Source organism: Elaeis guineensis, chromosome 10 (genome assembly GCF_000442705.2).
Source record: "Elaeis guineensis isolate ETL-2024a chromosome 10, EG11, whole genome shotgun sequence".
In the NCBI taxonomy this organism is placed as follows: Eukaryota; Viridiplantae; Streptophyta; class Magnoliopsida; order Arecales; family Arecaceae; genus Elaeis; species Elaeis guineensis.
Window position 1 is genome coordinate 26,231,031 of NC_026002.2, and position 13,349 is coordinate 26,244,379.

Sequence of the window (13,349 nt, forward strand, 5' to 3'; positions counted from 1 at the left end):
TTTGATGATATATCCTACAAAATAAAGATTCATGGGCAACAAGGCAGAAACATCAGGGTCAAAACATGATCGCTGTGTTATTTGGAGTTTCTTGTCGATCTACATTCATTTTGTATAATGAAGCTTAGATACAAAAATTGAAATAAAGATATCTTAATTATCAATTTTGACTCAAGACTAAATTCTTCTTATTCTATTCAACTTATTTCTTTTTCCTTTCCTCTCTATAGTTTGGTGGCTGTTTTAGTTTCTACTCCAAACTAGCACCAAATTTTAAAGCATCGTTCATCGAACTTCAACTAAAATATAACCAAAAAACAAAATAGGTGAAGTCGGCAACTGGGTTGCCGACTTAGTGCAATAAAACCCCCCAAAAAAAGCCATAATATAGGCAAACCCCTATTTTGCACTTGGAGGGTGGAGGCCCTTCTTCGGCTTTGATTGCCCTCAAGCCCCTCGATGCAGGCTCACCAGCTGTCGGAGACATTGCAACAGTATCGCCATCTGTCTGGAGGCCATCAAAAGCCTCTGGACACCCGATAAGGACCTCTCTCCCTCTCTCCTTCCCTCCCTCGCCCTTACCCTTACCAAGCTTGGCAAAAGCTCGGATGGCCTCCGATAGTCACCGGAGGCTCTCTCTTCTTCTCCCTCTCCTTCTCTCTTTCTTTCTCTCTTTTTTCTCCCTCTTCCCTTCTCTGCCCTATCGGTTCGGTCCAGCACGGATCCATACCGAACCATACCATCGGTTGGTCGGCATAGGATCCAGTTCGGATCGACGGTTCTTGTTTAAACCTTTGGTCTTTAACATTTACTAAGCAACCACACCTATCAAATCTTCAACTAGTCTACTAATATCAGCCATTTAACAAGCCTTATCCCAAACACATGTTATTGAGTATTACAAATCAATGTAAAACTCCAATTTTTTTAAATTTTGAAAGATTCAAATTTAATACTTTTTTGTGTTTGGATCTCCATTTGACATATATCCTCTGCATTAATGCTAAATCCTTGATTAAGGCAACTACGGAAAAGAGGGGCTTAGCTTAAAACTTGGGCTGGTTGGTGGTAGGGAGATATCTTTTATTGCTAACAAACTTTTAGGTCAATTGACAAAAAATGTGACCATTCCAAAGTTCCCTATTTTTCTGTAAGAGCCTAGGCAAGGAGGAAAGTGATGTAGCACAAGATGCAACTAGCAAGTACTATGATCAATTAGACCAAACCAAGCATCGAAAGAACCTGTGGATTCACAGGCAGATTTAGAGCTTTCAGCAGATTTTCTTATAAATTTTTGTTATGGATCATATCAAATTTTATTCATATTTCCATATTTGTAATAGAATAATCCTAGCATATTTTCTTATTATCGAGTCCTATTTTGAGTATGATGTTGCATTGGGTTTAATGCCCGAATTAATGTTAGGGTATCATGTCCCATAAACATACATGTGATATATTATAAGGGACAGCCTTTGACATGTTGATAATTTTTTTTTTGTGAAAATTTCTTTCACCAAGGGAAGAATTCTTCAATCTAGTTTTCTTCTGTTTGCATGTTGATCTTCAAAGCATAATCTGGTCGATCAAATCACTGCTTCTTACTTTTGTCACTGCATCAAGAAGAGCTCAATTTGGTTCTTGGGAATGTATCCATCTTTAAAGCATGAAAACATTGGTGACCTAAGTGTCAAAAGTTTGAAACATGAAAATAGCCTCTTTACACAAGAGGATAAAGCTATGCACATTTGGCCCTCCACCGACACTACAATGGCGGGAGCCTTGATGCCCTTTGATCATCGTATAATAGATAAGAACAGGAGGGCCTAAACTAATTTCGGTGGTATGATGACTAAATTCCATCATAAGAGGAATGTTTTAAATCAATGTGGAAGAATCAAGAGAAACATGGGATTGCATTACATGTTATATTATTAATTAAGATAGGTCTTGTTTAAGGCTGCTATTCTATTCTTTGTATTCTAGCTCTCTTAATATGCTTTTATGACATAGCAATGCCTTGGATGTTATAATCTCTGCATATTCTACTTCTGTTTATGTTGAATTAAACATCTCTTATGTAAATTCATCTCCATACTGTTGGGATGGCAGGCACCTTTGCTCATATAGTTTGTTCCTCTGTTCTTCTTTTTGGTGCTCTTTCCTTTTTTTTGTTTTCTTTGGTGCGTTGATTGAAACCTGTAAAACCTTGAGGATTGGCAATGGATAAGCACACTAAATCCCCAGGGTAATACCGATGAGGGGATGAAAGCTTAGCAAATCTGTATAGCACCTGTTTTTGTTGAGATTTCATAATTTCGAAATGTCCCGAAGCCTAGAGTATTAAGTATAAACTTAACTCCCACTTGTAAGCATTTTAAACTGCTGAGTCTAAATACTGGTTTCTCATATTATGTCAATTTAGATTTTCTAATCATACAAAGAGCACTTGAACATAACTTTTAGCCATTATAATCTCAAAAAAAATATAATTTATTAGCGAATATTGCAAGCGACAAGCGAACCTGACACTAGAAAGGTTCTACAATAAGGAAGCTGCTACAAGTGCGCTCCACTGGGCGTTGACCAAGGCACAAACTGTTCTCAGACATGTTTCTTGGATTTGTTTGCAATTTTGCTTTGATCGTACTATGAGCCTCATCGAACTGCATAATTGAGATGTTTCCAAATCCGTTGCAACTAACACAACCTCAGCTTACAAAGTTGTTCTCACTCATATAATCATATTTAGGGTGTGTTTGTTTTTGCAATATGAATTGAAATGGGAATTAAAATGGTCATATCCTCCAAGACATTTGGTTCACGATCAGAATTTGAATGGATTTGAATACTTTAAGAGAGTAGAGATTAGATGTTGGAGATTGGGACATTTTCATTTTCTTTTGAAATTAAAATGGGAATGAGATTTCTGTTAATCAAAGAGTCTAAATGGGAGCTACTCATTTCTATTTTTATTTTAGAATCTAATTTCTTGCAACCAAATATGCTTTAGGTGATGCTTTTACATTGTCACTTTCAAGATTCCACTAGAAATAACCAACAAAAAAAATATGGAAAGATTAGCCTATGAGCAAAATTCGGTATTCTGATTCAATGAAAGAAAAGGGCTTCGAAAGAAATTGCATATTACATTTTCCATCAATCTTCCTTAGCAAACTCTCTCATTTTAAAAGCATAAAATTAAGATAAAACCCAAAACAAGAAAATGCATGGCTAATGTACGACAACCCTCCAAGTTTTAGCTATCTTTGGCTCTAAGTGCATGTATGCAATATTTTTAGAATAGGGTTTTCCTTGTTAATTGATTGTGCATGCCACTCACCACCAGCAACTGTTCCACTTTAGTAGTTTAGTAAATATAAAAGCATTTTGATTAAGAAGTAATAGAGAGATCTTTGATGATCTTGCAGGGAAAAAACAACTTTTGAGAGCAGAAAACTAAGGAAAAAAAAGGGGGAAAGAACAGGAAGTGAACAAAAAAATATTTGATAAAAATAATGAAGATATTTTTGATGATCTTAGAAAATAACAGTAGAAAACTCTCTGATGTCAAAGGCATGAAATGAAGAGGAAGAAAAAAATGAGAACAGGATTTATTGAAACCTAAAATAGATCATTTTTTTTTTTTAAAGACTGGGTTTTCTTGAAGTGATGCTAAGCGTGTCTCACACGCTAACAGCGGAGTAACCAACAGCTCCCCTCCAACCCCGAGATCAACGAATGATCAATGGTAGCGTGCCTTTATCATGGGACGATGGATAAGAGTAACCTTTTTTGTGTACAGAATGAAATTTTTTTCGTTCCTCGCGATGTGGGACTAAACTTTGCCATTCCATTTCTAAAAACTAGTGCTTTGTCCAATGGAAGTTTTAAATTTCCAAGTCCATTTGCTCCAACAATTGGACGAGTACTCTCTCTCTCTCCAGATCCCTCAAAGCCGCGATCACCCTCCTTTCCTCTCCCAAAGCCACCTCAACGCCCTCCACAGCCTCATTATCAAGCCTGACTTCTGCTTCACCATCCTCATGACCGGCCTTGTTGATCCCCCCATCAAGTGCAGCCCCTTAGCTCATGCTCAGACCTTGTTCGATGATTTGCCCCATCGGGACGTCATCGCCTGGACCTCATCGTCGGCCAGCCCGTTGCTGTCGATTCCATGAATCCGAATCCAAATCCGAATTTGGATATGTATTTATAGATACTGATTTTAATTTTTTTTTTCAATCTAAATAAGTATCTAGTAAAAAAATTTATAAAATAAATTGCATAGCCCAAAATTCAAACCAACATTCTGGGGTACGAATGGCAAGCTTCGGCCACCAATGTACAACATGATTATTGTTCGATATATATCTGTATCCATTTAAAATGACTATAGATACACTTAACTTTAAATTATATCCGTATCCATTTAAAATAAATATAGATATTAATGTTGAAATCTATTTAACATCAATATTCATATACATATTCATTGAAAAATATGGGTATAAATATAGGCATATCACTTTCCGATCTATAGCCCATGTATTTTCAGCCCTAGCTCATAGGCTGTCTTATATATTCATTTTATCTTTTTTAAGAGAAGACAATCATTTTGAACTTTAGCATTATTGGATCCTTCTAATGTACTTTTACTAAGATGGCATCATTATTCATTATTTAACTTTTTGTTCGGCTCTAGGAGGGCCTATTCCCTACCTTTCCTAATGTATATCCACCCCCATATTGGGGGACTACTCCAATAGAAATCGAACCCTTGACCTCTAAGCCAAATCGCAAGAGATGATGCCATCCGTGCAAATGCCCAATCATACAACTTGTTAGTAGTTGATCTTTCAAAGTTCACCTCCTCTTGTTCTCATGCTTTCCTCAAATTTTTGTTATAAGCTTCTAAATTGTTTAAGCAAGTGCTCAATGTTTCTCATTTGATAAATCTTCATAGCCAATACTTTATACAGTGCAAGTCATGTTACTCTACAATTCAACATGCATCCATATCAACATTTTTCCTTCGAAGTGATGCTCATTTTATTTGCATTGCTTCTTTGTCCTATGATCTGGGACATGAAGCATCAATCAACCTTGCTCATCAAATATGATCTATTTTTTCAGTGACTGTATCAAATAGTTGAGTAATATAAAATTATGACAATGTCATATCAAAAGGCCAGCAATTTGCAAACTATAGAACACAGAAATAGCAATCAGAATCTACAAGTTCTTTTCACAAACCTTAGTTCCCAGCAAACACAAGCACAAGCGGAAAAGCATATCTAAAGATGCTTCTGGTGTGGACCTACCATACTGTTGTTGACTATTTGCGAAACCACCCCTTTCGCAGGTGGTACAAGTTGGAATCATTTAAGAATTGATGCCAAGATCATGCCCCCCACCCCCCCGGGCCTAAAAAAAAAAAAAAAGAAAAGGAATTGATGCCAGGATAATTTCTAAAAAATAAACAATCAAGTTAGACGAGAAACTAATTTTTTCTTAACACATTATACATTCAAGGAAGATGACAGCAATCAAGCTTGGTTAATGTTGGCCAAGGATTTAAATATCATTGCCGATACCCATGCCAAACACTTGTTGGTGCAGTATGTGCGTGTGTCATGCCAGCAAATGTTCAATGTTGCATCAAAGCAAAAAACAAAAATATAAAAACTTAGTTATTTTTTGCTTAGATAAAAATGATTAAGAACAGATCTAATAGGCCTCGTGCTGATCCATGTCGATGGTTCTGCAAGGATATGTACCAGGGAATGAGAGCTGCTATCAGAAGGAAGCCTTTCTAGGAATTGACCCATGCAGCAATCAGCTGCAGCATCAAGCATTGGAGATACAGCATTTGTAAAATGTCGAATCACCCTCACACCTCATCACTCGTTTCTCCAAGGTTGCATCATCAATTGTTTCTTTGTTCTCTGCTTCCTATGTAAAGACACACAAAAAAGCAGAGCAGTTGGTGCCCGTAAATACAAGTGTTGCTCATTTAAAAAGACAGGCAAAATTGCAGAGTGATAATTAGCCACTTTAGCTACCTGAATGTGGAAGCAGGAGTTGAGGGCATTGCTCTATTGTTAAGAATTTGGGGAAGAAAATGCAATTCAGCCCTTCCACCAACGTGAGCCTGGGGCAGTTCACAATCAGCAGCACCTCAAGTGCATCTCGGTTCTGCCGCGCCAACTGCAAACACCTTAGGTCCTCGCAGCTATCAACTACCAAGGAATTGAGCGTGCGTGGAAGCAGTTCATCTGTCACGACTTGGATTCCAGGACAGTCCTTTATAACCAAGCTTCGGAGAACTGTGAGTTCGGGAAGGCAGCGTATAGGTGGGATGTCCGTGCAACCCCATATTGTCAGCTCTTCAAGTATGCTTATGATGTATGTTTTCGCAAACAAACGCCAAGAATTGCTTATGCTGAATGTTTCCCTAAGCGAATGCCAAGAATTAGCGAAAGGAAGATGCTTAATGGATGTCAAATCATCAAACCCATGCATTATCTTCTCCCACGTGTTCGATATAGTCAGCTTGTTGCCCGATGAAGCGACCTGGTGCATTAGCAAAAAAGTTAAGAGAAATCTGTTTGCACATGTATTCCATACAGAAGCTTCAAACGTACAATCAGAGAATGTATAGTTGTGTAAGCCTCTAAGTAATAATCAATTGGAGCACTTCAAATTTAGGATGGAGGGTACCTGAAAGCTGTTGATTTTTTGTATTTCACACCAGTTGACCAATCCAGGGCAATAAATAATTTCCACATCGCGAGGCATAGATGGGAGCTGATCTTCTAGCATGATCTGAAGTTTAGGACAAGCTTTTATAGCTAATTGTGTGAGAGAAGCAAGGTTTTGCATTCCCAACAGTGATGTCCGCTCTCGGCACCCCTCAATATGCAGATTTTGAAGCTTGGATGGCATTCCTTCCTCAGATAAGAGCCGGAGTTTACGACAAAAGGATATCTTCAGTTCTTCAAGAGAGTGGAGATTACACAGCCCTCCTATGGATTCGAGCTCCTGGCACCGATCAATGGACACCCGCTCAAGCATGGACTTTGATATGGATGCATGCATGCATAGAGAAAGGGACCTTACGTTTTGACATCCAATTATATGGATTTCTCGAAGTGATGCCAAGGATAAAGGATTTCCCACCCATTCTGGAAACTTAGAACCACCATACCCATCTATAAGCAACTCTTTGAGGTTGGTGGGAGGTTGGAGAAACTAAAGCAGTGCTTCCCCCTTTTTTTCATCGGCTGGAACATCCTTATTTTCCTCTAGAAAAACTTCTAGAATCAATCGATCAGCATAAAGCCAAGCATGTGTGCGGTGGGCATCCCAAAATAGATGCAACCGCTCAAGTTTATGCTTATATTTAAGCCCGAAATCCTTCGCATCCTCTATGCCGACCAAATTCCCGATCCCTGCGATGCAAAGATCTCCTTGGAGGTTCACCAAGTCCTTGGACACTCCTATCCCACCCTGCACTTTATAACGTCCACGCAATCTCTGAAGATTTGTTAGCTTTTCAATTCCAGCAGGCAGACAGAGAATTTGAATGCCCACAGTATCTAGGTGGCGGAGGTTAGTAAGGCTTCCTATGCCACTGGGTAACTCTTTAAGTTCTTTGCACAAGCGAAGATCCAAACTCTGCAGGTTACATAGCTGACGAACTGATTCAGGGAGCCTTTTAATACAAACTGAATATAGTTTCAAGCATCGTAGGTTAATAAGGTTACCTAGGCCATCTGGTAACTTTGCAAGAGCACAACAATAAAGAATCAATGTCTGTAGGTGGTAAAGGAGGCATACTGATTCAGGGAGCTTCTCCATACATTCCGATGCGATACGTAAGTAGCGTAGGTGCTTCAGGTTACCGAGTAAATCTGGGATCTCAAATGTTAGCCAACAAAATTCTAAACATCTTAGCAGCGAAAACTGAGCTATTTCTTGGATTGGACGTGGACCATACTGAGTCCATCGTGACAAGCTCCGTAGGACCCTAAGATTGTGGGGGCTCGGTGATTTCACTAATTCCCCTAGACCTTGCACGTATAAATGGCGAACCTTATCAGGAGAACTGGGTAGCTTCTTGTCCACAATTGCATAGCACTCATTTCCAGCAATAGATTTTGCTAGATCATGTATCATATCATGCATCTTAAATGTAGTATGATGTAAGTAATCAACACAGGAATCAAAGAATGATCTTCTTAGCAAGTCATTAAAACATTCATCTCCGATGTTCTCCATTGTTTTTCTACCTCGAGGTGGCATGTAACCTTGTGCCATCCACAATCTGACTAAAACATCTTTGTCGAACTCATAATCCTTTGGAAACGTGGAACAGTAAACGAAACAGGGTTTCAGATGTGCTGGCTTGCGATTGTAGCTTAATCTAAGAGATGCCAAAGTCTCATTGTTCTTGTCTAGTTCCCATAGATCACTTTGTAAGACCTCCATCCAACCGTCTTCATCCGTCTCATGTCTTAGAAGGCTTCCTATCGTCCTCACAGCCAATGGTAAACCGGAACACTTCTCGACAATCTCTCGACAATCTGCTTACCAGCATCCGCCAAGTGTGGTCGTTCTTCAGGGTCTCGACCACCAAATGCATAATGCTTGAATAATGACCAAGACTCCTCTTCAGACAAGTAGCCAGGATGATAACGAAGCACCGTCTGCATGATCTTGGCAACCGAATCATTCCTACATGTCACGATAATTCTTGCTACTGTTTCTGCTCCAACAAAAGGGATTCTTAAGGTCTCCCAAAGGCTTTGTTGCTCATTCCAGACATCATCTAGGACAAGCAATAGTTTCCTCCCCTCCACTTTTTTCTTGAGAGAATTTTGAAGTGGGCTGATTTCTGTAAGATTACATGATTTTTCAGTAATAGACTCGATGATGGCCTTTGTTAGCCTCGGAACATCAAAATCATCGGATACACAAACCCATCCAGTCAGATCAAAATATTCTTTGACCTTGGAGTCATTGTAGACCAGCTGAGCGATGGTGGTTTTTCCCACAATCGGAATGACAGAGATACCATTTCCCATACCCTCAGAGAACAGCATATCAATTACCTTCTGCTTGTCATGTTCTCTTCCATAAATACTCGACTCATCCACCATGTGGCCGCTTGGTGGTGGGCTCAAAGCTCTGAAGACCCGTCGCTCTCCATCTTCCTCTCTTAAACGGAGGCGTTTCCGATCCTCCGAGATCTCATCGAATCTCTTCTTGATCTCCTTGATTCTATCCACCATGCCATCGGGAATTGAAACATTAACTATGGTGGAAAGAGAAGTACTTACCTCTTCCTCATCGTCCCCTGCTTCCACTCGCTTCCTCTTGCGGGAAGCTCCGCCTTCCGCTCGGGCTCGCAGTACCTCGTACTGGTACTCGTCCAGCACATCTTCCGCGTCATAAGCCACTTCTCTGAGCTCCTTCAGCCAGAGCTTGACGGCTTCCTCTCGTATCTCCCTCTCCTCCGCGTCATGGAGCACTGTCTTGATCCTTTTCAATGTTCTCTCCAGCTCCTCCAGATCTTCCAAGACACTGCTGCATGGATCTGATGACGAAGACGGCGAGGCTGCCCATCTATGAACAGAGCCCAAAACTTGGCTGGTTTTTGATAGGATGGAAGAGAGGAAAGCGCTCGCCATTGCACAACCTCAGTTTCCTCTTTGCTCTGATCAGACACGGCAAGCAAGCAAAAAGAGCTTTGGCTCTCCTTCTGATCTCCTCCTTCACTTGCAATGATTCCATCCACTCGTGTCGGCAGCCCTGATAGACAACGTTGCTGAAGCCAAGCAAGAAAGTCTTGTCAAAAACTCACGCAGCCGCAATAAAACAACATAATGAGGGCAGATTCCACGCGCTTTCGCGCGAGAAAAATCTTCAAACGATGGGAAGAAAGCTTCCAAAAAGCTTCTTTCAATAAATCTGGACCCTCTCTAAAATTCAAAAAATAAAATCATAAAAAAATCGACTCTTCACATCGAAGTCTGTTTCTCTATGCACAACAAAGAAAAAAAAAATGATTAGTATGCAAAAAAAAAAGGCCACGAGTTAGATTTCATTTCTCCATGTACCAAAAATATCAGGAATTCGTTGCTCCACGCACAAAAAAGAAAAACACCACGAGTAAATTAGCGCACACGAAAAACCCCACGTTCTCCGCGCACAAAAAAAAATAAAGGAGTACTCTTCAAAAAAGGACTCCTCCAAAACGAAAAATAAAAATAAAAACAAAAGGGTTCAAAACGGGACTCTTCAAAATGGAAATCCGTTTGTAATATTTTCGCTTCAAAAGGAAATATGTTTATAATATTTCTCCACGCGCAAAATAGAAATGCACTCAAAAGGACTCTTCAAAAACGAAAATTTCGCATAAAGTAAATTAGCATACAAGAACCAAAAAAAAAAACATGCAGAACGTAAGCCAAAAAAAATTTCGTTTCTTATTTCTTAATTTTGGAAACTCAAAGAAAGGTTAAATTTTCACCACTTATCTATAAAAAAACCATAAGCTAGATTTTTAGTTAGAGTCTTCAAAAAGAAAAAAGAAATCATTCAAAAGTATAAAAAAAATAAGGTATTCATGTGTCATGACGAGGGGTTATGATCCTGTATTTTAAATTTCAATCCATCATTATGCTAGACTTGTGGAGAAAAGTTTTGGGCTGGATATCATATTCTACCTCCTTAAAAAAAGTTTCGTCTTCGAAACTTGGTACATCTTTATTTTTTTACAATTAGGGATATCTAATCTTCCTATCATGTTTACCATACTCTTAGACTAGTTTTCATCAATCCTAACTTCTTCGTTTAAAATGACACAATTTTAAACAAGGCATCGGTGAGTATAACTTTTCTTAAATGAAGAGATAATATATAGTAACTTATTCAATTTTATAAATATATAGTTGAACTTAAAAGATATAAAGGAATGAGAAAAATTCATAATTAAAAAGTATATGAACATCTATGAGTTGACTAGAATGATATATGTAACAACTTCATCACTTGTACTGACATTCTGCTCAATCAAAGCAAACACCCGTGCATTCTCATTTTGATTCTGATTAGTGGGTTTGGTGGACTTAGAGTCATTCTTTTTATTAAAATAATTTTGTGCTAAATATCCCTTCTTGCTGCACTCGAAGCACATTCTGAGTTTCTTAAAACAAAGCCCACTATGATTTCTATCATAATACTGATAAATCTCTACTCCTTTCTTCTTATTAGAGTGGTTCTCTAAGTTTTCATGTTGGTCACTCCGAGTTTCTATTGGTCTAGTCCTCTTCCTATCCTTTTTTTTTGTTTCGATCTTTTAATATTTGATTCAACTTTCAAATCTCGTTCCAATACATCATTGTATTCATTAAACATGTGAGAGGACAGACGAGACTAAATTTTATATATCCTAGACCATGCTCAAATCTATTTACTTTGCTTCTTTCAGACTCCATGAGCTAAGGGCAATAATGGTCTAACTTATTGAATTTGTTTGCATATCATGTCATCTTTTTGCCTCAAAGCCAAGAATTTATTCTCTTTTACTAATCTAATTGACTCAGAAAAATATTGATTATAAAATATTTTCTTGAACTGCTCTCATGTCAGCTGGTTATCAACAACCTCATATGCAGTTTTTATTGTAGTCCATCAAAATTCGATATTTTCTTTTAGCATAAGAATGGCTAGCCTAACCTCCATATCCTTAAGATATTGTAATGCATCAAATATCTTTTCTATTTTTAAAATTTAGATCTCCGCGACCAGATGGTTAGGTCTATCCTCAAATAGTAGTGTTAAGCCTTCTAAACCTCTCACAATATGACTTTAAAGGTGATGTAGGTCGAGGAGCGATTTGTGTTTGCTGTTGTCACTGAATAAACTGAACCATCACTTGATATACTTCAGCAATGTCTGCCTGAATGGCTAGTGTATTAAAAGTCTGCTCAATCGGTTGGTTGGCATCTTCTCTCATAATCCTTCTTGCTCTTCTCCTCCTTGCGGCATGGTTCACTAAGACTTTATCTCCTTTATTGTTCATCATCATCTATCAAAACTACTACCATTAATCAGCTCCCTTAAATAAGCAATAGAAATGCTAAGACGAGCAATAGTTTCCTCCCCTCCACCTTTTTCTTGAGAGAATTTTGAAGTGGGCTAATTTCTGTAAGATCACATGATCTCCAGTAATAGACTCGATGATGACCTTTGTTAGCCTCGGAACATCAAAATCATCGGATACACGAACCCAACCAGTCAGATCAAAATATTCTTTGACCTTGGAGTCATTGTAGACCAGCTGAGCGATGGTGGTTTTTCCCAGTCCTCCCTTGCCGACAATCGAAATGACAGAGATACCATTTCCCATACCCTCAGAGGACCGCATATCAATTACCTTCTGCTTGTCATGTTCCCTTCCATAAATACTCGACTCATCCACCGCTTGGTGGTGGGCTCAAAGCTCTGAAGAACCGTCGCTCTCCATCTTCCTCTCTTAAACGGAGGCGTTTCCGATCCTCCGAGATCTCATCGAACCTCTTCCTGATCTCCCTGATTCTATCCCCCATGCCATTGGGAATTGAAACATTAACTATGGTGGAAAGAGAACTACTTACCTCTTCCTCATCGTCCCCTGCTTCCACTCGCTTCCTCTTGCGGGAAGCTCCGCCTTCCGCTTGGGCTCGCAGTACCTCGTACATCTTCCGCGTCATAAGCCACTTCTTTGAGCTCCTTCAGCCAGAGCTCGACGGCTTCTTCTCGTATCTCCCTCTCCTCCGCGTCATGGAGCACTGCCTGGATCCTTTTCAATGTTCTCTCCAGCTCCTCCAGATCTTCCAAGACACTGCTGCGTGGATCTGATGATGAACAGAACCCAAAACTTGGCTGGTTTTTGCTAGGATGGAAGAGAGGAAAGCGCTCGCCATTGCACAACCTCAGTTTCCTCTTGGACAAGCAAGGAAAGAGGGCTTTAGCTTTTCTTCTCATCTCTAAGCGGCGAGGAAAGCTAACGACCGCCTTTTTTTTTCTTTTTCATGGAAAGCAGAGATCACGTTCACTTGTTTCGGAAAAAAGGTTATAAAATAAAAATATAAAAAAATAATAGATAAATGAAGATCACAATCACTTGCCATGATTCCGTCTTTTGACATCTCATATTAGCTGTCCTGCTCCGATCATCGTGCCAAAATAATATTAGAAATTTACAATATGATTTTATATATGTCAAAGTTGCTCAGCGTGCTAATGTCTACATTTATACACGTCAAGTTGATCGCCGTGCCAATATTGTATTTTTATTT

The 13,349-nt window shown here is 39.1% G+C and overlaps 1 protein-coding gene across 1 annotated transcript; it reads right to left on the bottom strand.

Annotated features, from left to right (window-relative positions):
• Positions 1-5,680: 5,680 nt before the first annotated feature.
• On the bottom strand, positions 5,681-13,077 carry LOC105059991 (putative disease resistance protein At3g14460). Its single transcript, XM_019855578.3, is given in 5 exon segments — positions 5,681-5,955; positions 6,066-6,576; positions 6,724-8,580; positions 8,583-9,832; positions 12,666-13,077. Coding segments are annotated over 4 exon segments (3,507 nt in total). The 5' UTR covers positions 9,696-9,832; positions 12,666-13,077; the 3' UTR covers positions 5,681-5,929.
• Between the last annotated feature and the right edge of the window lie 272 nt (positions 13,078-13,349).